The 25,043-nt window shown below is 39.0% G+C and overlaps 2 protein-coding genes across 7 annotated transcripts; one reads left to right on the forward strand and one right to left on the reverse strand.

The window, feature by feature from the left end:
* Nucleotides 1-3,236: 3,236 nt before the first annotated feature.
* FBXW2 (F-box and WD repeat domain containing 2) lies at nucleotides 3,237-14,224 on the reverse strand. 3 transcript variants are annotated; one of them, XM_040531492.1, is made up of 7 exons: nucleotides 13,865-14,224; nucleotides 11,906-12,415; nucleotides 9,900-10,094; nucleotides 9,016-9,149; nucleotides 8,288-8,374; nucleotides 7,683-7,852; nucleotides 3,237-4,793 (listed from the first exon to the last, which is right to left on the reverse strand). In XM_040531492.1, the coding sequence occupies exons 2-7, from the start codon at nucleotides 12,393-12,395 to the stop codon at nucleotides 4,505-4,507; spliced, it is 1,365 nt and encodes a 454-aa protein (XP_040387426.1). In that variant the 5' UTR covers nucleotides 12,396-12,415; nucleotides 13,865-14,224; the 3' UTR covers nucleotides 3,237-4,504. The 3 variants fall into 3 exon arrangements, with proteins under 3 accessions (XP_040387426.1, XP_040387428.1, XP_040387427.1); XM_040531494.1 differs by having other exon boundaries at nucleotides 11,906-12,323; nucleotides 13,865-14,215; XM_040531493.1 differs by lacking the exon at nucleotides 8,288-8,374 and having other exon boundaries at nucleotides 13,865-14,222.
* Nucleotides 14,225-14,246: 22 nt separating this feature from the next.
* SLC2A8 (solute carrier family 2 member 8) lies at nucleotides 14,247-23,233 on the forward strand. 4 transcript variants are annotated; one of them, XM_040531488.1, is made up of 10 exons: nucleotides 14,247-14,474; nucleotides 14,696-14,855; nucleotides 15,605-15,811; nucleotides 17,579-17,678; nucleotides 17,791-18,002; nucleotides 18,463-18,606; nucleotides 19,162-19,270; nucleotides 20,293-20,466; nucleotides 21,078-21,223; nucleotides 21,381-23,233. In XM_040531488.1, the coding sequence occupies exons 1-10, from the start codon at nucleotides 14,416-14,418 to the stop codon at nucleotides 21,513-21,515; spliced, it is 1,446 nt and encodes a 481-aa protein (XP_040387422.1). In that variant the 5' UTR covers nucleotides 14,247-14,415; the 3' UTR covers nucleotides 21,516-23,233. The 4 variants fall into 4 exon arrangements, with proteins under 4 accessions (XP_040387422.1, XP_040387424.1, XP_040387425.1 ...); XM_040531489.1 differs by lacking the exon at nucleotides 14,247-14,474 and adding an exon at nucleotides 15,230-15,399 and having other exon boundaries at nucleotides 14,717-14,855; XM_040531490.1 differs by lacking the exon at nucleotides 18,463-18,606 and having other exon boundaries at nucleotides 14,259-14,474.
* The last annotated feature ends 1,810 nt before the right edge of the window (nucleotides 23,234-25,043 follow it).

A 25,043-nucleotide genomic window follows, 5' to 3' on the forward strand; every position in this document is an offset into this window, starting at 1 on the left:
CACTTTTTAAGGGAAACAGGAACTTGTAGCAAAGCCATAAGCCATTTAATGACAGCAAGGATCGATACAGGTGGTATTACCTCTTCTGGAAAAAATATGAGTTTGCTTTTAACTAAAAAAAATAAAATAGTATCTCTCAACTGATTTAAATAATGTTATGATCCATTTGCATTTTTCTACCTATGTACAAAAAAGTAACTACAGTGTTTAGCAGTAAAAACTAATGCTTAATTCTTGTAGTTCCTATGGCATGATTTGGGTACCAAATTTTTATGCACCAACTTAAATAAAATATAAGAAAATGCATTGTGAAAAATAACCAAGCAGAAATTACCTGTTTCAATAATCGGGGGGGGGGGGGGGGGGGGGTGATAATAATTATAATTTTAAAAGGTATTATTGGAAATAGGTTTTGTTAAAGTGTTAATATATTGAAACACTAAACATAGTTGTTGGAGTTATGCAAAGTCGAAGAGCTCTTTGACTGGTTTTTGCGACCTGTAACTTTAAGAAGTCCTTTTTTGCTACCCTGAGCTGTTGTGAATTAGTAAGAATGTGCTGTGTCTTGTTGGAAAGCTTTAAAACAGAGGGAAGGTATATAGATTGATGTTGAAGAAAAATAGGTGTCTGTGAACTGAAGACTATTTCAAGTCGGAATAATTGAAGGGAAAATGACTGCTTATGATACATGATAGTTTTGGTATGTGATAGTTTCTTTCTTTTCCCAGCACCTTAAAGCCTCTTAACAAACTGTGTCTTTGTTCAGCAAAATTAGCAGATGATTTTACTATTTTATGTGGTGGGGTGAGGTTTTTTTTGTATTCCTGCCTTATGTGGGTATTAAGGTACAGAAGACACTTTTTTTTTCCCCAATCCCTATCTAAAAAAAAAAAAAAAAAAAAAAGTAAAATGTATTCATTCATTTCTATTGAATGGTCAGTTAGGAAGGAAGGAAAAGAAAATATGTTTGCTGTACTTTTACAATTTCAGTGATTTTTCATTTTTGCTAAACCCCAGTAAGTGCATTGTACTGCATCTACAGATGTGGCAATATACTGGAACTTTCCTGTGAAGGGGCAGAAGTATTAGTCTGATGTGGGAGAGAGCAGGAGGTACATGTGGGAGTAGGCTTTCATTTATTTATCTTCTATGCCAAAATCATGTTTTCATTCTTCCATCAGTTTTGTGGTGGCACATATCTATGTCCTGAATGCATGCTGTCCTGAGTTGCTTAGTAGTATTGGTTAGGTTCAGGTGGAACTTTTCCTTGGAAGTCTTCAAGAGTCAGTGTGTGAATAAATATCTGCTTGCTAATTGTGTTTAAAATAAATATCAGCTGCCTTGTAAAGGCTAAAAGCTTTTTTTTTTTTTTTTCCTTTTCTTTTGACTAAAACTAAAAGGGTAGAACAGCAGTATACTGTGTACTGGATACTTCTCATCATGCTTTTTTGCTTGCATACTCTGTCACAATGCTGAAAAGAATTTAGCGCTTGGCAAGAGGGCCATTTAGAATTATGGATTCATAATTTAGAAGGGTCAGCTGGAAGTCTCCATTCCAACTCCCTGCTCAAAGGAGGGTAAGGAAGCAGGTGTTCTTCAGGTTTTTTTTGTTTAGGTTAGCTAGACACACAACCTCTCTGGGCTACCTGTTGCAGTGTTAAACTGCCCTCACAGTGGAGAGCGTATTTTCATTAAAGCTAGCCAGAACTCTTATTGCACAGTTTATGACCATTGGCCCTTATCTTGCTGCAAGATGCTGGAATGTCTGGTTTTTGTCCTCTTTACACCATGTTAATAGGTAGTTGGTGACTGTAATAGTGCATACCAACTTTCCCACCCCCAGCCCTCCCTTCGCGCCTATTCTGTCTGGAAGGTTGAATTTAGTTTTCACAGGTTTTCAGACACCTTGTGCTTCAGCTCCCTGTCCATCTCTGCAGCCTCTCACTGGACCTGTTCCAGTGCATAATTGTCTATTTTGTACTGGGGAACTCAACACTGAATGTGGTTGCGGATGTTCTCTTGAATGTTGAACGTAATTTAAGGATCTCTTCCCTTGAACTACCAGCTATGTACTTGGTAGAACATGTTAGTGTACAGTTGGCCTTCTGTGTTATAAGGGCATACTACCGATTCATGTTCAATTTGCTGTACAGTAGCACTCCCAGGTCCATGCCTGTAAAGCCACTTTCCATTGAGTTGTCTCCAACTATCCCTTTGTGTGGAATGATTCTCAGATGCAGAATGGTCAAGATTTCTGCCAGCCCATTTGTCCAGTTTGTTAGTCCCTCAGAACAGCATTCCCAATTCCCTTGCATATTGACTCTTCCCCTTCCTATGGGTCCCCCCCTTTGCACCTCCAATTTAGAATCATTATAAATGTGCTGAGAGGGCACTCTGCATCATCAGTGTCACGAATAAAAAGATTAACCAATTCTGGCCCTTGAAGAATACTATTAACTGGCTACCAGTTGGATTTCATATCACTAATGACCACTCTTCAAGCTTTTCATTAATCTTGCAGTCCAAATATTCAATCCATATTTTATCAGCTTGAGTATAATGGCATTTTTGGCATGTTCCTGCTTAAACTCCTCCTGTGAAGGAATCTTAATTAAACTTTCAAGGTTAATGCAATGTTTTATAGGTGTCCCATCTTCACACAGCTTCTTTAACATGAGTTACTGCACACATCAAGCACAGCATAGTTATGCTCACCTTAAGAACAATGAGACCTGCATTTCCAGACAGGTTATTGCAAGCTTTCTGTTTCATGTTGGTTTTGGTTTTGTTTTTTCACTTTTGAGTGAGATAGCAAAAGCTGTAAGAGATCATCATGTGTGCCCCACTTGGCATAGTTTAAATAAAGTGCTGTGAATTTGGCTTCTACCTGATAAAATCCTTAACTACAAGCATAATTTCAAAGTAAATTGGCATGAATAAAGGTGGAAAACTGGGTAGTTAAAGACTCCAGCCTTGTATTCAAGAGATGCTGCTCCACTGTGAACTCATGCAATTCCTACCACATCACTCCAGTATTGATTCTTGCCTATAAAAATTCTCCTTCCACTGGTGCAATTCATACTATATACTTTTGTTCAATACTACACAAGGAACTAGGTCTCCACAGATAGATACTGGAAAGAAAAAACATCACACTTAAAATACTAGTGCTAGGCAAATTCATCTTTTCAAGGACCTGAGCCAATCTTCATGAAAACTCCTGTTTTCAGCTTGTGTAAAAATAGACATTAAGGGGAGATTTTATTGTAAGGAAAACAAAAACAAAATAAACGAACAAAAGAAACCACCTCAAAGTATTTCTAAAGCACAGGAGTTGCGATGTCATTGATACAGCTTTTAAGTACAAGTCATACAGCACAAAAATATGTAGAGTATTGCTACTCGATAGTTAACTCATCTGTTCATCAGGTCTCTTACAGCTGATTAAAATAGATGTTTTTTTCACTCCTATGCCTTTTTTTTTCCTTCAAAATTTTGACTTTTTTTTTCTTTTCAGAGATGTACCGTTCACATATGCCCCTGCTTTCTAAATCTAGATGCAGCAACTACTTTAAGTGCGTAATTATAACTTCAACTTTTTCTGGGAAAAGTGTATGGCTGCTAGACATCACTTAATGTAAGTGTGATTCTTGGTGTAGGGATTGAACGTCATCTTCTGATTCATTTTATTTCTATCTGTCTGTGAACTAAATTACATTCCCACACAAACCATAGGAAACGTGAACTATAAAATACTGATCAAATCATTCTGAGTGAGATAACCACCAATAAATACGATAATACTGTCAGATGTTCTCTAAGGTTAATTGCTGTGGCAAGCTCTATCAGATAGATGAAAAGTTGGTTCATTCTGTCTGAGGAAAGCTCATATCGACATATTCCTGAGCTTAAACAAATTATTATTGTTAGCATCTGATCCTAGTTAAAGGACTGCGTTGATTCCTCAATTTCAAAGATTAAGTGCTTAAAGCTATCTCAAGGAAAAAACATTTTGACAAAAATCAATTCTAGGGAGAGAAAGGGTCTATGTTCTCATTCAATTTAAAAAAGCAGCCATGCACTGTAACCAGTATTTGCTGATACATATAAAAAAAAAAACAACACAAAAGTCTATTCTAAAATAGTAGCTTCACCTTCTGTTCCAACAGCAAAAAAAAAAAAAAAAAAACAGGGCAGAAGTCAGGTACAAGCATTATTTCATTTTAGACTTAATGGTGGATTTGAATGGTTTAAACATTACAAGCTATGCTTCAGAGCTCAAAAGGTATGCTTAAACATGAATAAAAGAAAAATTTAGTGGCAAATACTGTTAGCATGCTGTGTTGCATTATGTCAAAAACAACTCATTCCCAAATGCCCAAATAAAAGTAAATGATTGTGCACTGCATGATGATACCACTAGGTGTGCAACTTTGGTTCATGCAAAGTTTCATTTTATGGACACACTGCTGATAGTCCTGAAGATTCTGCATACGTGATCTTTTCAGCCATGTTCTTTCCATAACACCAAATGGATACTGTGGTCTGGCATACTGGTGGCAAAAACCAAGCCCATATCATTTTGGCCATTTAGTCCATTTAACCAAGATATTTCACCAGCTAAAAAACTTGAACCTCTCTTTGATTTTCTGTACTCTGGTAAAGGCCAGCGGCTTATCAATTCTTCTGTCCTCAAGTCCATTATATACAGGTATCTGTTATCAAATAGTAGAGCAAATATCTCTCCAAAGCCCAGCAAGGACACGTTTGAGAAGTCAGGAGGCTTGATAACCCTGGAAGATAAAACAGTGTTGTTAGAAACTCTGTCACTACACAGTCATGAACCAGCATTACTAAAACAAATTCTTATGTGTCTATAGAGAATAAGTGTCTAAACTCATCTTTTCTAAATTATTCAAGAAGAACTAGATGAAAATTTTTCAAATCAAGGAAGTGAGCCCTCAGGTCAGGCCTGTGGTTTCAGTGCAGGCTTTCTGCATTCAGGACAGACCCTTCTAAAGATAAATAAATGTTAAGGTTTGAAAGGGATTGTGCACAGCAGAAGAGGAAAAAAAGTCAACTTTCAGATATACACAAAAGAGCAGATGTACTTGTATTTTACAGTAAATTTTCATAGGGATTTCACACCTAAATGTCTTTAAAAAGGTACAAGATCTGTTACTATTCTTTTGACCACTCTTTTAAAAAAAAGCTGGAAATAAAGCATAGAAATGTCTTTTTGTGACAATACAATAAATCATTCAGCATTGGTCCTTAAAAGAATGTTGCTTTACTGACCCTTAGCATAAGTTAAATATTTTTACTTTAGGGAGAAATAACTGAATATATTAGTTCCACTAGACCTTTGGGATTTTGTTGCCTTAATAAACAAAACTTGAACAGAAATTAAAGAGAATGTTTTCCACAGCTGACTGATTATAGCATTACATAAAGCACAGAACCAAGGCACAAAAACACATGGAGATGAAAAACTGTTCTCAGCACTGAGAGAACATCTTTCTCTTTTGAAGAAGCACTTCTTCTGAAGTAGATCTTCCTACAGTAGGCACTCTTCAAATATTCATGACATTTCAATTAAGAGTCTGCTAACAGTTCTAGAATGCACTTTTTTGATAAGTTACAATCTTTGATGACACCATTTCCAACAGACAGAACCTCATTCTGTTTTTTGAAACAGAATACTTGATCCTTTTTTTGCAGTCCAATAGATTTTACTGTCATTCCACACTGTTATTGAGAATAACAGATTTCAGTTGAGTAGTGCTATATAAGGGAGAAATGTCTTTTTAATACCTTGTACTGTCAAATGACCTGCAGAAATGGTCTTCTGGTTTGCTGCAGAGCAATTTGGGTAGCAACATTAGCTTCCAGTCACTACAGTTTTATGTTCACAACTAGAGCACTGAAGTCTGATTTAAGTCTATTTTGAAACTCTACAGCACATGTATTGAAAATAAGAGGAGTAGTGTGTGGCCAGAAAGCAAAACAGCAATCAAATGGTTGGTATTAACAGGTGATAAATTAGAATAACATCTGGTCAATATAAACAGAATGAAACCAAGCCAACCCAAGCCTTCCTCCATATTTGAAGTTCTGGCAATTAGGTGAAGTCTCCGGTGACTGGAGAAAAGGAACCATCACTCTCATTTTTAAAAAGGGTAGGAAGGAGGACTCGGGGAACTACAGACCAGTGAGCCTCACTTCTGTGCCTGGGAAGATCATGGAAAAGATCCTCCTGGAAGCAATGTCAAGGCACGTGCAAGACAAAGAGTTGATCTGAGGGAGCCAGCATGGCTTCACCAAGCGTGAATCATGCCTGACCAATCTGGCGGCCTTCTACGATGGAGTGACTGCATCAGTTGACAAGGGAAGACCAACTGATGTCATCTGCCTGGACTTCTGTAAGGCCTGACGCGGTCCCACATGACATCCTGATCTTCAGCTTGGAGAGATATAGATTTGAAAGGTGGACCATTCAGTGGATAAGGAATTGGCTTGAAGGTCGCACCCAGAGAGTGGTGGTCAATGGCTCCATGTCCAGGTGGAGTCTGTTGATGAGTGATGTCCCTCAATGGTCCGTTCTGGGACTGGTACTGTTTACTATCTTTATCAACAACATAGACAGAAGGATCGAGTACACCCTCGACAAATTTGCAATGACACCAAGCCGAGTGGTGCAGTTGATACCAAAGAAGGAAGAGATGCCATCCAGAGGGACCTGGATGAGCTAAGTCTAAGTGCAAAGTGCTGCACCTGGGTCAGGGCAATCCCAGACATGAGGACAGACTGGAATAAGAACTCATTGAGAGCAGCCTTGCAGAGAAGGACTTGGGAGTTCTAGTGGACAAAAAGTTTGACATGAGCCAGCAGTGTGCGCTTGCAGGCCAGAAGGCCAACTGCATCCTGGGCTGCATCAACAGAGGAGTGGCCAGCCGGTTACGGGAGGGGATTGTCCCGCTCTACTCTGCCCCACTTGTAGTACTGCATCCAGGTCTGGGGCCCCAAGCACAAGGATGTGGATCTGTTAGAACGGGTCTAGTGGAAGGCCACGAAGCTGATCAGAGGGCTGGAGCACCTCTCCTGTGAAGAAAGGCTGAGAGAGCTGGGGATGTTGAGCCTAAAGAAGAGAAGGCTCTGGGGTGACCTCATTGCAACCTTGCAGTACTTAAAGGGGACTTAAAAAAGATGGAGAAAACTTTCTGCTTTGTCAGATAATGACAGGACAAGGGGGAATGGCTTTAAACTAAAAGAGAGGAAATGTAGATTAGAGGTTAGGAGGAAATTCTTCACTCAGAGGGTGGTGAAGCACTGGAACAGGTTGCCCAGAGAACTTGTGGATGCCTCATCCCTGGAGGAGTTCAAGACCAGGTTGGACTAGGCCCTGGGCAACTTGATCTAGTGGGTGGCATCCCTGCCCATTGCATGGTGGTTGGAACTGGATGATCTTAAAGGTCCCTTCCAACCCAAGCCATTCTATGATTCTATGAATATGTGTGAAGAAAGATGTTTAAAGACTTTTTTATCAAGATCCTTTTGAATTACATCTAAAGAAAGTTATTAAAACCAATACATTTCATATAATACTTCCACAGAATACTTTATATTTTCTTCAAAGTACACCACTGGAATAAGTTCTACACACCTTAAGATGAAAGATTTACCTGAGAATATCATAGCTGGCAAAGTCCCACTGGTATAATCCTAGTGCTGAACTGCACACTATGTATTTACCATCGAAGTGCAGCCTGGGCTGCAGGGATATGCTGCGATCTTCAGAAACAGACAGTGTTTTCAAACATTTGCAGTTTATTTCCCTTCCAATAGGCCAAATCTAGAATTAAAAAACAAACAAAAAACATTTTAAGACCACAAAACATTCAAGTTATAAACCATTACTCAAATAGGCTCAGTCTCTTGTTAAACGGCAGGTAAATGTGCGAATGTTTTTCAGAAATACTTATCTTCTTTATCTTATCTTCTAAAAACAGCAGTATTTGCCCAAGAGTTTCACTGTCACATTAGCACATTAGGCATGAAAAAAAAACCTTATTTTTTTAAATTACCATTCATGTTGAGCTACCATTTGATTCTAAACATGACAGAAAGTATTGAAAAGTTAGCTTCCAAAGAGTTTCTTGTCTTGTACACAACTTTACAAGTAAGGACTATGAGAGAAAAAGTCCTATTAATTGTAAATCAGCAGAGCACTCAAGTATTCTATTTCCCTAGGAAGAACAATGATGTGTTCGTGACATATGGTACATACCTTGATTTCATACTTATCTGCACTTAGAAGAATATAATCCCCGGGACTATGCATAAGAGATTTGACTTTACACTTCTGCAAAACTACCTGTAATTGAAGGATGTAATGACTTATTCTGATGCTGTTAACCACGCATTCATTTGTATTTTCCATTTCATTATACAGGAGTATGCTACAGAGATTGTTAAAGGCAATACAGATACTTTTAGCAACTGAAGGGAAACTGCTGTTTACACTTTTTTTGCTCCTACTAGTGAGAACTTACTGTACTAATACACTACGATATGTACTTCTCTACAATTCTCCCCCCAGCACACATTCCAAGTTCTGAAATGCTCACAAGGAAAATACTGTTTCTCAACTTCAGAACACTTATGTCATGCTTAGACTTTGGTTATCAAGATCATCACTCTTTCTACATAATTTTTAGAGTAGCTTTCTTTCAGAACTACTGTATTCATTTGGTCTTTGAATTGAACACCAATTCCTAGTATTATTCCAGCTGCTTTGGAACAGAAATCTCTTCAGTGTTCTGAAAGGTTTAGTTACAGCTGAAGTATTTTTTCTTTTGAAATGTTATTTTGCAATATCTACATTTCTTGATATTTTTCAGGTTCTGCACCTAGGGACAAGGTTGGGATTAGGAAACAGAAATTCAGAACACGCTAAAAACTTCATGCAAGGAAGTCTTTTGCAAGTGTTTTTAATTAAAAATTCAATATTCCCACCTTAGTGACCCATTCCGTGTGTCCAGTAAGGGTATTCAGGCATGTTCCTGTTGATAAGGCCCACACTTTCACACTGAAGTCTGCAGAACCACTGACCAGAATGTCAAGTTCATCATTGTAATCCACACTAAAAACTACAAACAGAGCGGGTTTTAAATAAGGAATGCCAGTCTCTGTGCATGTGTTTTTATGAGACACACTAACTGGGTCAAAATGCATAAGCTACTACAGTTTTAACTGTTGTTCTTGAACTGTATATATGAATTATCAATGCATCCCCAAACGTACACTACAAAAGTACCATTTGTTCAAATTAAAAGCATGTAAATCAGTGGTTCCATTATGACTGGATTACAGTGAAGTGTAACATCACTGTAGTTCCTAAGATAATAGTTCTAAGAAGTCAATTTCAGCAGGATTAGTACAACTGGTACGTCATACAAGAACAGACCTACAGCTGAGTTGAGGATATTTTGTGGTAGAGGACAGATAATTAAGACAGAAATGCACATAGAGATTCCCAGGATCTATTGTGCTCTTTCCTGTAAGACCATCTCCAGTTTGGGATATAAACACGTCCTATTGACACGTGCTCCCTGTTATATATGGCTTGCCTCTTTTTTTTCTAAACTCTAGAGCACTACATCACCACTGCATTTAGTATTATTCTCCTGCAAAAAACTATATTACTATGCCTTGGCATTATCCAAGGACAGACAGATCTAGATCTGCTCTGGCCACTTCCCTCCCAAAAAGTGATTAGGGACAGAGCTTTAAAACAATATGCTATTGTACAGAAAGCTAACTTAAATTACAATGTGTTCTATTATATGTGATATATATTACTTGACTGGTGAAATTAAAAACTGAGAAGTTCAACATACCTGCACCAGTGTGTCCTCTGAAATGCTGTGTCTTTGCCCCAGAGCTCCACTCCCAACAGGCTACTGTGTTATCAAAAGATCCTGTTACAAGCTTTTGTTCATCAAACTTCACTGTAGCACAAGTGTGTGTCTGGATACCATAGATGCACTGACCTGTGCTTACATCCCACAGTTTTGCAGACAAGTCATCTGATCCTAGAATATAAAATAACAGGATAATTGCAAGCAAATAATATATACAATTTTCAAGCCTTCACTAGTATTTCATTTTTGTCTTAAACATAACATTTTCACAGAATCACAGAACAGTTGAGGCTGGAATGGACCTCTGGAGGTCAACCCCCCTGACTCAAACAGGGCCATGTAGAGCCAGTTGCCCAGGATCATGACCAGATGGCTTTTGAGTATCTCCAAGGAGGCAGACTCCAAAACCTCTTTGGGCAACCTGTGTTAGTGCTCCATCACGGCACAGAAAAAAAAAAAAACGAAAAAAAACCCACACACACAAGGGTTTCCTGACGTTCAGATGGAACCTCTAGTGTTTCAGTTTCTGCCGACTGCCTCTTGTCCTGTCACTGGACACCTTTGATGAAACTGGTTCTACCCTCCCTTTAGGTATTTATGTATATTGTTAAGATTCTCCCAGGCCTTCTCTTCTCTAGAGAAAATAGTCCCAGCTCTCTCATCTTTTCCTCACAAGGAAAGAATTAACAATCATAATTATGCTGCTAGCTGTCTGCCTTCCATTTTTCCCTTCCACAGATTCCAGCACCCACTTTGATTGATAGTATCTACTGAAACAAATGCCTAGAAGCTTTATAAGATAGATCACACTCAGGTTTGGGGAGCCACTGACTATACTGTGTTTTAGTTTCTTTCAGGTAGGAAAGGAGTCCATCGAATCAGATCAAATCAAAAATCAGAAAGATGGAAAGACCGCAGATGAATACCAGACCCCCTCACCTGCCATTTTCCTTTCTTCCCCTGGATGTTTTTTTTTGTTGTTGTTGTTGTTTTTGTTTTTTAAAACAAATAAACTTATAACAGTAACTCAAGTCTGCTGGTTTTAGAGAGTGGGAAAAAGAGCCCAGACCATTCCATCTCTTTTTTTCTCCTGTGGTTTCAGCACATAAATGTGCCACTTTTCAGTAACGTTTGACAATGCTGCTTCGTGTGGATTTTCCTTCCCTGCTGACTAGGAAAGTGAAAGACTGGCCAGCGTCTAGTTGCTAGTTTCTAGTAAACACCCTAATGTACCAGCTGATGTGGGGGTACTTAGCCACTATTTCCAACTTATTCTATAACACTCTGTTTTCAAGTCATTGGGAAATCCTTGGAGTATGCTCTGACAGTAGTTACCATTCTTTCGTACTTAATGTTTCATATTTATTCTGGCTGTATTTCTGAGTTCAAACTGAAATCTTGAAGTCTGCATTCTTCAGGAACGAAGCTGAAACCACCATTACAATATGCAAGTCAGATTAGTAGCAAGGTTAAATCTAGTTTATAGGTCTTTATACAAGAGCTTAGATTATGTTAAGAACTGAAAGTGCTTATGAATATATCAGAGAAATTGTCTTGTCACAAGGAAGACACTTTGCCTCATACAGCTCGAGAGACTGCAGTGACCATACATACGGTCAGCCCAGTCAAGGTCCCTTTAACCTGACTAACATATCTTCTAAAGGATAACTAACATAACTGTACTTCTCAAATGTGCTTGCTAATATGAAGAATGATATGCAACAAGGTTACCATCTTCTTTTTTTTGTCCAGTAAAGAAATTGGTGTCCTTGTGTATTTTTTTTCTATTAAAGTGACTAGTGAGCTTACTAGAGCCAGAAGCTTCAGAAACTGCAAAACAAATTTTTTTTGAATCACATTGAATTGAATTAGCATTATGAAAATAATCTGTCTGGTCAAGGAAAATCAACTTGTAATTAATCAAATGAGGCTGTGTAGAAGATAACAAAATTGTAAGACTACAAGTTTTCTGAACTTCCTACCTGTGCACAGAAGACCATCTTTATAGTAAAGTGCATATACTCTGGCACTGTGTCCAATTAAAGAGGATGTCTCAAAGGCTTCATGGTCCTTCAGTTGCTTCATCCTTGAAATAGCCTTTAGGTAAACCTTCTTCCAGTGTAGAGGATCCTGAACAGAGTCATCTATTTGCCAACCCAAATTCTTACATGCAGTCTGCCAGACCTCTGTACAGGCACTTATAACCTTATTCCATTGCTTAGAGACGAGGCAACATGTGAGTAAGGTCTGAGGATCAAGCCATTTTAACAGATAAAAACTCAGTTCCAATGGAAGAAGTTTGAGGAAGTCCCTCTTGAGAAGAATCTCTAGATTATTGGAGAGGTGCCTGAGCTGGACTGCTCCACTCAAGCTAATCAGGTGATCCAGAGTTTCATTTTTCTGCAAGTCCGTCAGAGAAAGAAATGTAATAGAAATGTTATCAAGCCATGCTTCAAAGTCCTTTTTCTCCATAAGGTTATGGAAAAATTTACCTGTGATACATCAAAATACTGTATTAGTTCTATTCAGAAAACAAGATAAGCATCACATCTTTATTACTGGTATATCAGTATTCCATCGGTTAAAGCATAGACTGAAGTGACCAAACACATCATAAAATATTCATGAAGCTAGTAATGAGCATTTGCACAAACTTTGAACTATTGTCTGACCTGTATAAGACTTAGAAGTGAGTTGTACAGAGCATGTACATGTTAGCATTCATTATGAATATTTACATCTTTCTTGTTACAGGTTAACATTTTCAAGTTCTCAATCCAGTAAGGGTTGATTCAAGTTTTAAACCTACTACAACATATAAACACTGTCTTACAGTTTACTTATGGTTAAGCTGAAAAAGGGAAGAGAACAAAGCATACAGAGTGATAAGAAGCTAGTTACTGACAGAATTTATTCAGACTTTCGTCCTGAACCACTTTATGGGAAAAAGAAAAAAAAAAAGTTAGCTGCTTTGTGTTTAAAGAAGATACAAAGATATGTCTGGAGAATTGTATTGAAGGATGTTAGTTATCTTTTGTATCTCTCTGACTTCTTTAATTTTTTTTCCCTATTTCCCAGTTTATTTCCAATGAACAGAATTAACCATGAAACTGAAGGCTTCAAATGCTACTTCTTGAACTCTGTAATCGGTATGCACTTATACTATGCTGTAGCATTCTCAGGTTCCTACAATATGTTTGAAACGTCCGGCAAACAGTTAAAAAGCTTTATTTATATGTATTTTCTCTGGAAGAACTCATTCCACTCATTAGATAACTAACCAAATTTAATTAATAGAAGCTCCCAAATCTAAACAATTGAGGAATCTGAATGGGAGTCAATAATATGTTTATTTCTGTACAGAAATGTATTTCTGTTTACCTTCACAGAATAAGACCGTAAAGTACACCTCTTAACACAGCATAGTAGCACTGAAAAGTAGAGTCTTCACTATAAGAGGCTGCACATGGCCTGCATAGAAGTATCGATTCTTGATAAAAACACAGTAAGGCACTGGGCATTAAATGCACAAAACCAGCTGCTTCTGTCGAGTCACAAGTTCATGCAGTAACTGTTACTGTTGACAGCACGTAAGGGCTTTCCTCAGCACATATGGCAGAAAGCATATCTGCTGCTCTAACAGGCACATGTTCTCTTTAGAACAAACACAATTTTCTAACAGTCTCCCTAACGATAAAAAATACGTGAACTCTAAGGCGTGTGTTGCATTCAGCACATGACGCTACTGCTGAAACCAACAGCAGCTGTGAGGGCCCGAAACCGGTGCTGCGTACATAGGGCTCTTTCCTAGGCGTTCTCCGACAACCGCGCCACTCCCCCACCCGTTCCCATTTCCATCCACAAGCAAAAAGCACGGCGAGGACCGGAGACTTTTAGCGCAGCTGCAGCCAACAGCAGCCGCCTGAACAACTCCCTCTCACCTCAGGTAGCGGCCAGGCGCGGAGCGTCCCTCGGCAGGCAGCCGCCACGGCTCGCGCGGTCCCCCGGGGCCCGGCAGGAACTGGGGCTTCCCCGCAGCCATCGCTCCTGCAGCAAAGGACAAGCTCCCGCCACTTCCGCAGCCCGCACCACAACCTGCAGGCACCCGCGGGAGCGGCCGCCCTCGGACACTGCTGTGCGCCTCAGCCACGCCCGACGCGGGAGGGGGGCTGAGGGGGAGGGCGCGGAGAGAAGGCGAGCCCCGCGCCGTGGCAGCTGCGCCGGGCGAACCGGCCGGCACCCGGAGGGAAGGCACTCGGCCGGAGCCCACGGCTCTCCGTAGTCGGGCAGCTTCCGGCGCATCCTCCAAACGTCATCGCGCCCCGCTGCCGCAGCCTAGCCGCTTCCGTCTGAACTAGAGCTGGCGAGAGGCGCAGTGTCCCCCTGGGGTCGGCGTTGTCCTGAGGGCCGGTGCCTGCCCTGGAGCGCGGCCGGCTGCTCGTGCAGAAGTGCTTGGGGCTGGCCGCGCTGGGGCGCTCCCCGCGGTAGGGGCATGGCGGCAGAGGAGTCGCAGTACCTGCTGGGTTACCCGGCTTCGGACGCTTACCAGAGGTGAGCGCGGGCGCTGCGGCCCTGCCGCCTTGGCTGGCTCGGGGACAGCGCTCACTGCACTGGAGATCGTCCGCGGCCGGTATCGGGGCAGGGCGGGAGGGGGAACGTGACGGATGCGAGCTCGGGGTCGGGACCTCTGTCAGGCCCTTCTGGGCATTACCGGCCCTTGTGAGAGGCGTCGGAGGCGGCGCGATCCTTCTCATCCGTCTCTTCTGCCTCAGAGTGCAAAACAAGAAGCTGTACCTGGCCACGTTTGCTGCTGTCTTAGGACCACTTAGCTTTGGCTTCGTGCTAGGCTATAGCTCACCTGTTATACCAGAGCTGAGGAAAATCAATGATCCTACATTAAGATTAGACAGCAATCAAGCGTCGTGGTTTGGGGTAAGTCTCTGTATGATAAAGTGTTACCATTATGTGTTTTCGATTTAAAGGTAAAGAAGATACTGTTTACATAAGGGGGTCTTACTCCTCGTAAGAACAAGGATAAATATGGATCTTGTTAATGAGATTTTTTTTGTGAAATTAGTGATTGATTCAGATTTTTCCTGAATGACAATGCTGTTGTGCTCTGATGACCCTCAATTAGCATATATGAGTAAATGCCCATGTTATTTGAACTTATTTTTGATGATAAAATACCTTGTGAGAATTCTCAGCTTTCTCAATTGAGCCTGTCAGGGGATCACAGAAAATCGACTCTTTAGTAAATTAGGTGTAATCCGTCAACATAGGGAATATTTGCTTTTTGGATACAGGTTGAACTTCAGGTTATTCAAGATAACATTCTTCAGGGCTTTAAAACAGTTTGAAGGCCTGTTTGTGAATGGATGGCTTTATAGACAGATTAAAAAGGTTACTTCTGTTTTCCCTTCTTCATTGGAAGAGCTTTGTATGTGATCTGAAAATTACTTGCTGTTCAATTGTGGTGAGTAGTGCTTCTTGGCCATGGTTTGATTAGGAATTTAGTGTTTATTTTGGTTTTCAAAACACCTGCATGTTCTTGCACAATTTTTTTTTTCAGAAGCGGCTATTTACTTTAAAAGCAAGCAAAAACAACAACAAAAATGTTTTTATTTAGATGCATATATGTATAAATATATGCACACGTATTTTTAAACTTTTTTTTGAAGTCTGTAGTAACATTAGGAGCTGCTGCTGGAGGAATACTGGGAGGCTATCTTGTGGATAAAGTTGGGAGAAAGCTGAGTCTAATGCTGTGCTCAATACCATATGTCTCTGGATATGTAGTTATCATTTCAGCTCAGAATGTCTGGATGCTTTATTTTGGACGAATACTGACTGGCTTAGCCAGTGGAATTACTTCACTTGTTGTTCCGGTAAGTAAGGTGTTATTTCTGTTGGTGAGTGGTTTGTTTGTTTGGTTCATTTGTTTTTAAAGCTTTTCTAGGAGAATGTTTGTTATTTCATAGTATTATCATAGGTGGCTTGGATGCAGTAACTAACTCTAGCCAAGGCAGTTTGTGGATTTAAAATAAACTGATTTTTACAGGATCATATTTTGCGTATTTTTAGTCATGAAGAAAATACAAATACAAAAATGTTTTATTTATTCTAATAGCACTTCTGCATTATGCATTCTTAGTACAGTGATATGATCCTTCAGATTTTTAGTCTGTCCTTACTATCTGATTGCTTCTGTTTGTTTTAATATTAGTAGCTATATCTCTTGAAGTTGGATTTTTGTTTGTTTGTTTTTGCTATTGCCATCTGCTTCTAGTCATCTGGTATTTCACCAGACTTCTTAGGTTTTCAAATAAACTATGTTCACTCACTCATTCTAGCGCAACACCGAGCAGTGACTACTCCTTCCATTTAACTGCTGTCTTTGGAACATTAACTTTTCACAAGCATTCAGAAATATCTGTGCAGCAGGTTAATGGAAAGAATTCATTCTCTTGTTGTCTTCTTTTTTTGGTATAATTTGCCTATTGGACCTAGTGGCAGCAAGATATAAGCTGTCTAGAATTTCAGAATTCAAGCTTGTTTCTTTTCTGGTGGTTCCAGCATTTCTTGCTTTTGAAGTAAAAAGCTAACTGAAAATAAAAGGGAAAGAAGTCATGGTGAAGTACAGAATAAATGTTCAATTATCAATCTGGATAGTTATAAAAACAACAACAAAAAAAAGATTTCAGCAGTGGGATCTAAATTATAATCTTGTACAACTTTCTCTATTGCTAAAAGCTTGGTTATGCAATCTGTTGTGCTAATGCCTATGGAGGAACTCTGTTTTCTTTACGAACGACTGCTTTCTTTTTGTTTCCTGGAGCTGAGCTTTAAGTTCCCGTTTGCAAAGGCATTCATCCACAGCCAACAGTAAAAGATCTATATGACTGCAGTGATGAAGGAGGAAAATGTTATCTGTAATACCATGGTTTTGTAGCTGTAAACTATTTCTGAACTAAGGATTACTTATTTTTCCTCTTGAAAAACTTAAAATTGTAACTTTGGAAAAAAAAATTGCATCTGTAAACATGAGGGATTTCTCTTCTATGTTTCTATGTATACTGGTGAGCTGTAGCTGTTGACTTAGGATCAGCATTTTTTTTTTTTTTTAAAGAACTGAAAAATTTAAGTTGTTCCCAAATTTTGGAGGAGATATGTTTGCTGTTTATGTATGTTAAGATGAGCTGTCAGTTGAGGACTTCGTGGAGAATGCCATAATACGCAGTCTTTACTGTGAATGAAAAATTTTCAACTTTCATTTGCAAAGAGTTTTATGTGTGGTGTGGGCCATGTGTTCATGCAAAGACTGTCCCAAGCACCAGAATGCTTTTCAGTGATGCATTTGTTGTTGATATGGCTAACAAAAGAAACCGTTACTAATACAAGTTTAGTCATCTGTGGGATGCTGATACATCAGCATTTTTCTGTTTTAGGGCCTCCCCTTTTTCCATGGTTTTTCCATAATGCCAGTCTGCATTTCTGACATGGTACTTTTCTACTCATGCCATTTTACTTAAGTTTTTTTTTTTTAGAGAGGGGAGTTACTAGAAAGTATATCTGTATTTCAGAAATGAATTACTTCTCAAATTCATGATCCAAAATTGGATAGAAGTAATTAGATTTTTCTCCGTATGTTTTAGGTGTATATATCTGAAATATCTCATACAAAAGTCCGTGGTATGCTTGGCTCTTGTGTTCAGCTGATGGTGGTAACTGGCATACTTGGAGCCTACATTGCAGGTATTGGGGTTCGGGCTCTAAAATGACAATAAAGAGTTAGTACATGTAATGAAAGAACTACACTAAGGAATCGAAACTAGCTAATGTTCAGTCTTTTTTTTTTTTTGCCCAGGAATAACACTAAAATGGCACTGGCTGGCAGTGTTGTGTTCTTTTCCACCCTGCATAATGCTTTTGTTGATGTCCTTCATGCCTGAAACACCAAGATTTCTGCTGAATCAAAACAAACATGCAGAAGCCATAGCTTCTTTACAGTTTCTGCGGGGACCATATGTGGACCATGAATGGGAATGCAGGCAGATCAAAGCTAATGTTGAGGAGGAGGTGATGAGAATCTGATTTACATTAACATTTTTTTTGCATACTATCTGAAAGCATACAGTGTAATTAAAAGGGTTTTTAACCATTGCTTGCTTAGTAGCCTTTTCTACAAACATCAGTCCAAACCTGTTTCCTCATACAAATGAAATTTAAGAATCGGTGAGATTTAGAGTCTTTTTTTTCCACTTCCTTTCAGCTGCAACTATCACTGTTGGCTGCCATTGGTATGCCTGAGTAGCAGTCAAGCTCATGATCTTGGTAATTATCTGTGCTGATTGACATCTAATTTTTCTTTATCTAGCAGCTTTGGAGGATTGTTCAACATCTCTTAACACTAATTTCATATTGTTTGTGTTATATGAAAGCATTTCCTCTTGCACCTCTCCAAACGCGTCATTTGTTGGTGGTCTCTAATTTAGAATATTGAACTTTTCATGGAATCATTACTTCATCTTTTTAACAGGGACTAAATCTCTCTGAATTTAAGAATCCTTCCATCTACAGGCCACTTCTTATTGGTGTGGCTCTGATGTTCCTTCAGCAAGTAACAGGCATTAATGCAGTTATGTTTTATGCAGAAATTATCTTTGAAGATGCAAACTTCAAGGTAATCAGTTTGTGTTGCCAGATTGGTAAATGTCTGTTGTTTCAGTTTAGTAGGTACTGAGTAAGTCTAAAACATGTAGCAAACTGACTTGATGCTGATCCTGCCCGCATCATAAATAACAGTTTGGGTTTTGGGTTATAGATACCCTCTTGACTGTGTTACTCTGGCATATCTGAACATGACTTTTTCGGGGGGAAGTATGTTGTGTGTGAAACTTTGCTACTGATAGAAATTCTTGTTATAGTCATCTTAATTCGTAACTTTTTTTTTTAGTACAGTTACAAATCCAATGCTTCAGAGAAAGTCAAACTCTAGTGAGAAGCTGTGACTTGTTTTAAAGTTTATTAAGAGACCAGTATGTTATGTTAATTAATCTTTATGTTGGCATTTATTTTTATTTATTTATTTAAGGTTCTCCCCACCCCCCCCAATTTCTGTGGGATAGCTTTTCTTCCTCCAGAGTCAAGAAACAAATGCATCTTTAACGCTTAATAAGTGATCCTGTTATCAGCCTGAAAAAGCAAATTCTTCTCCCTGCCTCTTACTTTATTTCAGAACAGCAGAATGGCTTCTGTTGTTGTGGGTGCCGTACAAGTATGTTTCACTGCTGTGGCTGCACTTATCATAGATAAAACTGGACGGAAAGTGCTGCTTTACATATCTGGTAAAACATACTACTGACTTCAGTTAGAAAAAGAACCATATAGAGTACCAGAAAGTCTTGTAACTGTTGGGAGAATTAAGTATTACAATTTATGTATGTTAAGTGGTTTGCTTTATAATTTAACTATGGACTTAATTCATAAGAGGAAATTGTCACGTTATATGTACATAATTTGATTGTTTGACTTGGATTGGCCATAGCCAAATCACAGAATCATCTAGGTTGGAAGAGACCTCCAAGATCATCCAGTCCAGCCTCTGACCTAACACTAACAAGTCCTCCACTAAACCATATCACTAAGCTCTAAATCTAAATGTCTTTTAAAGACCTCCAGGGATGGTGACTCAACCACTTCCCTGGGCAGCCTATTCCAATGCCTAACAACCCTTTCAGTAAAGTTCTTCCTAATACCTAACTAAAACCTAGTACTAGTGTTTACAGTTTATGGTATTTAACCTAATGTATTCTTTGGACACAATTTCTGATTGTTTGTCAGAACTCATTGTAGGTGGAACCCCTTAAACCTGCGTATGGCTATCCTTTTTGTCATTTTACCAGGCCAGTTTTTACTTTGGAGTAGCTAGGTCATGAAGACACAATACATTTTCCTACCTAAGGTGTCTAAAAGTGGTCATTTCAAAGTAGCTTCTCCATAGCTGCAGCTACATTCACAGAGTGTTGTGCTGTTTAGCTACGCGAGGCCGCATGTAGTTTAAAAAAATTTAACTTTACAAATAAATGTGCCAACCCCCCCCCTAAATGTTTGATACAGTTGTTGCATTGCACACTTAATAGCAATGACTGCTTTAAGGACTTTTGTTTGACTAATGCATGGAATGATTGTTTGGTATCTTTCACTCTTGTCTAAGCCAGTGTTTGTTTCCAAGAACCCTATCTTTTTAGAAACGCTTCTGCTAGGACCAGCATATCTTGTATTTGGCTGAGCACCTGTGTTTTAGCTCTCAGAAAGAAGAGTACTTAAGCAGCAATCAGTGACAACATGGTTATTGCTTACTTTTCAGGGATCATCATGGCTGTCAGTACTGCATTGTTTGGGCTTTACTTTAAAATGGTCCTTCAACATGGGAACAACTCATCAAATGCTGATCTGTGTTTCACTCTAAATACAGTATCCCCAGGAACAGAAAACAGCCTATCCTGGCTTGCAGTAGTAAGCCTAGGGCTCTTTGTTGCTGGTGAGTGGAACAAGCTTCTAAGCAGCCATTATATGACACTCATAATTGCTGTTGAATGTGACAAATTTGTTCCATCTTGTCACATCATTGATAAATGGAGTTCTGTTTGACAGAGCTTTTTTAGTGTACGAGACAAAGTTAGGCTGGGCATTCACAACCCTGCTGATCAAGCCAGCAGAAAAGTAATTAAGCCTATGTCCTGGAAAATCAATTTATACCTCCTTCTTGTAATACTAAGTATTAATCGCTCAGTTTGAATTACTTTGTAGTCATTAATGGAAAGAAGAGTCTTTGGTAGTATTTGAGCCATACTGAATTCTGTGACAGTACAAGGAAGCAGCAGTAAGAAACAAGGTTAATTTTTAAGTAGCTTCAGAAACCTCTCAGTAAGAAATTTTGCTTGTTAAGACTATTGTTGTAAGAAATTTGACATAGAGTGCAATAGTATATAGTGGGCCACCCTCAAGTAAGTAACTCCAAGCTTTTTTTAGAGGCAGTTTTTTGCAGAATCATCCTAGAATATGGAGTTACTTGCCTAACTTGACCATCATTCAGTTTTCCCTTTGAAATATACTTAACTTGCATTTAATCTCTTCTGTTTGTAATTTCAGGTTTTGCCCTTGGCTGGGGTCCTGTTCCATGGCTGGTGATGTCTGAAATTTTCCCACTTAAAGCTAGGGGCATATCTAGTGGTGTCTGTGTGTTAACAAACTGGGTTATGGCGTTCTTGGTAACTAAGGAATTTCATGATTTGATAGTAAGCATCATAAATTACAATCCAGTATTTCTTTTCATCAGAAAATTTATTTAAGATGATTCTGAGAGAGCATTGGGCCAGTCTTCTCTGGTGGCCCAGACTGTAGTTGCACAGTAACAATTTATATAATATTTTGCTGTTGTTTCCCTTCCCTCAGGCTTTAATGTCCTATGGCACATTCTGGCTCTTCTCTGCCTTCTGCTGCCTCAGTGTGACTTTTACAGCCTTTTATGTACCTGAAACAAAAGGACAGACCCTGGAACAGATTGAAGCCCACTTCAGAAGATCTTAAGTCGGAGCCTGTTACTGATATGAAACCTTTATATCATGAATTATGGTGCTGTTGCTAAAACTGACTCTCACTTGGCAGATAGTTACACAGCTTCCTAGCAAATTGTTTTAATGAATTTTTGTAAAATGTTTTTCCCTTCTCCCCCCACTTGCAACTTGATTATCTCTGTATGTTCACTGTAGCATATCTTCCTTGTAAAAGTCTTAAACATACTCCTTCTTAAATTGCCATGTTTTTTTGTTTGTTTTCCCCTACCTTGTGCAGACTGTAATGGACAAGAAACCATGTTTAATGTATTGGCTGGTATCTTTTTTTCTAATAGGTAAATCGAGATCTAATTTTATAAATAATAATAAAAACAATTCCTTGTTCTTCTGTACCTTTTCCTGATGGCATATGGAGAAACTAGTGATAGAGCCTGGATAACGTTAATTTCAGACTGTGACTTTTCTTTTATGTGTGTTACTACTTCAGTATCTGGGATACCTGACCAAGGAAGTAAGTCTAGATCCCAAACGGAGATGAAGGTTTGGCTGTAGTGGGTGGTAGTGTTAGGGTGGCATTATCTGTCCTAGTGCTGTCAGGTTGGCTAGAAATGCATTTAAATCACAAGATGGGTTGTAACTCTCAGCAGAATGTTTTTTGGAGTCTCCTTTTCAAAAGGAATCAATAGATCTTGTAGACTGAGACGATATACCTATATATAGCCAGAAAAATGGAGGAAATCTGTCTTTTGTAGCCTTAAGTTAAGGGGTAAAGATCTATAACTGAAGATTCCCGAAAGACTTAATGGCCCAGAAACACAAACCAACGCTGAATTATAGCTCTTGTCCAAGATGGGTAATGCTTAAGATACAAGCACCAATCTCAGCAGCTGTGACAAGCACTTGAATGAATGACATGTCTGAAATGCTTTGTACAGAACTCAACTAGAAGTAGTAATCCAGCACTGTTGGCAGCCATACTACCTCTTTTCTTTTTAATTTCTCTTGATTGATGAACCAAATTTAGAGAAGCCATTAGTCCTGCAAATGTGAAAGAAAGAATCGATGTAAAGTTTATTACATATGAAGGAATAAATCTTCTCTTCCTCCTTCACAAAAACAATAAATTGCAATAAATTAAAACAGTTCCAGCTGTGATAGGAATGTTTCTATTTGGATGCTACATCTAAAACACAAACCATACGCACTATCACATGACATTAAAAACAATGATAATACATACTTAAGACAACTGGTATTAAAGAGGTTTTGATCACAAACTCAGCAATATCAGTCATTAAATTACAAAAACAGTCTGCCAACATTCAAAGACTGTTAAAATTGACACTGCAGGTTGATAATACTGTCTGCATAAACCTTCAGAGACATTTTCCATCCAATCGGATATATATCTAGTAGAGCTATAAATACACACACAAAAATAACCTCTTATTTTTTCTCCTGAAATTATAGGCTAATATGGTTTCAGTAGCAAACAGGGTGTCAGTCAGTTGCAGGTCAGCAACAACAAAGTGAAGCAGCTAGGCATTAAACAGCCTGGTGAAGTGGCTGTGCTCAACTGTAATAATGCACATACTTTCTACCCTGCATGCTAGTACAGATGTTTACTGTCTATTGGCATAAGAGCTTCCTTGTATTATTATTATTATTTAGTTCTCTGGGTATAATTTATTTCTCCACAAATTCAGACTATGCCTAAGTATCTGAGAAAACTGCTTTAACAGAATTAGCAAGCACTGGGCAAATTAACCATGACATCAAAATTGTTAATAATGACACCAGTCAGTATCACACACACGTGTGTGTATATATATATATATATATATACACACACACACACACATATACACATACACATACATATATACAAACACACATTAAAAAAAAAATAAATCCAAATCCAAGGACTAGGTCTCAAATGCAGACTAAGCCACAGCTCTGGGGACGCTCCTGCATCTGCAAGCACAAGCCATAAATGCAAATCAGGCAAGCCTGCAAGAGCTTGAAACTCGCTTGTCCAAATACACCTAGAACAGCAGAGAGGAAATGGCAGGCACAGCAGCCTTGGCCATATATAACAATGCTACACTTCCTGTGGGTGCAACCTAACCTATTACCTGCCCTACTAAGAACTGTTTAAATATATATGCAGTTGACCAGCCCAGTACTCCAAAAATATTTTAATTTTAATCTACCAATCAATTACAAATGCTTGCACATGTATAGGGACAGATACATGAATACAGACAACAAAACTGCTACTCATTCTGAGTGACACTTCACATCCTGTCACGGACTGAAAAAAAGAAAGAAAAAGGCCAGAACAAATGAAAATTCCTCATTCCCCAGTCTAGGAAACGACTGTAATCAGAAGAGGCCCCACTTGTTCCTGGCAAACCAATCAACTGGAGTTATTATTCACATGTCCATTCAACCTAGAGTCTGCATCTTTTGCCATAATGAGAGCACCCAGCCCTTCCAAAGTTGTGCTTGGGTCTTTATCTCCTCAGAGTGAAACATTCCATTGCTTTCAGTTTCAAACATTTTTAAAATTTATGTGTACTCCATTGCCACTTGAGGAAAGAGTTAGAAAGAAATGACTGTTAGTCTGGAACACAGGTAGGTTTATCTCTCTTCAAAGTTCCTAAACGTCAAACCGGTACAGACCTTGGAAAGGGCTCATCAGCCTTGAGTGACGTATTATGCACATGGGAAGGATTTAATTAATGTCTCAGGGCTCTCAAGTCCTACTTACACTTCAAAGTAGTGATGGTTTATCTGCATGCTGTACAAACGCAATGCAAGGATGATGAGTTGCTCAAAATTTTGCATCTCTATTCTTGAACATAATCAAAATCAAATGACATCATACTGAACAAGCTGCTCCAGTTTTCATTGTTTTGAATGGAGATGCCCGGGGGCAGCTATTGGACTGGATGATCTGCAGTGATCCCTTCTAACCTCACCTAGTCTGTGATTCCATGTGTTGTTTCCCACGGTGTTGATGAGGTATATGTCCATTCTAAATTAGCTGCCTGTTCAGTCCCACTGCTTGAACCAAGTAAATTACATTCCTATAGTTTAGTCAGACTAACACATGATACTGAAGTGATGACAATCCCACTGTCCAGAAGAGGTTAAAAGCCCCCCTCCTCCAACACATCCATCAAGTGAAGCAGGAAACATTTCCTACAGAAACGTATCTGTAATAAGAGTTCATAACTGGCCTTCAGTTTAGCTTAGCTTGATAGTAACTGTTCAAGCTGGTAACAATTCTTCCTTAGTGGAAGGAATTTTTTTTACCCTTCTGTTGAAGGTGGTAGCAAGCTTTATTCAGTATTCTTCTTTATTAGAAAAAGCATCTACCCATCATAGCTGTAGTTTTAGAGATTTTCTTTTTTCTCATGCATATGATGATCAGCCAACACTAAGAACACAGGCTACTAATACCAGTTTTAACACAAGATGTGAAAGTGGGAATGGTCGTGCTTAGGGTAGACAGGGCTGCTATTTGTGTCCAAGG

This window comes from Cygnus olor, chromosome 19 (assembly GCF_009769625.2).
Source record: "Cygnus olor isolate bCygOlo1 chromosome 19, bCygOlo1.pri.v2, whole genome shotgun sequence".
Lineage (NCBI taxonomy): Eukaryota > Metazoa > Chordata > Aves > Anseriformes > Anatidae > Cygnus > Cygnus olor.

Excerpts from the sequence above, each read along its gene's own strand:
- FBXW2 (XM_040531492.1), bottom strand. The coding sequence starts at position 12,395 with ATGGAGAAAAAGGACTTTGAAGCATGGCTTGATAACATTTCTATTACA. Across the intron at positions 10,095-11,905 it reads AGATGGTCTTCTGTGCACAG|GATCAGATGACTTGTCTGCA; the intron begins GTAGGAAGTTCA and ends TTTATATTCTAG. Across the intron at positions 4,794-7,682 it reads GCCAGCTATGATATTCTCAG|GGTTATCAAGCCTCCTGACT; the intron begins GTAAATCTTTCA and ends TTTATCTTCCAG.
- SLC2A8 (XM_040531488.1), top strand. The coding sequence starts at position 14,416 with ATGGCGGCAGAGGAGTCGCAGTACCTGCTGGGTTACCCGGCTTCGGAC. Across the intron at positions 17,679-17,790 it reads ACTTGGAGCCTACATTGCAG|GAATAACACTAAAATGGCAC; the intron begins GTATTGGGGTTC and ends TTTTTTGCCCAG. Across the intron at positions 21,224-21,380 it reads AGGAATTTCATGATTTGATA|GCTTTAATGTCCTATGGCAC; the intron begins GTAAGCATCATA and ends CCCTTCCCTCAG.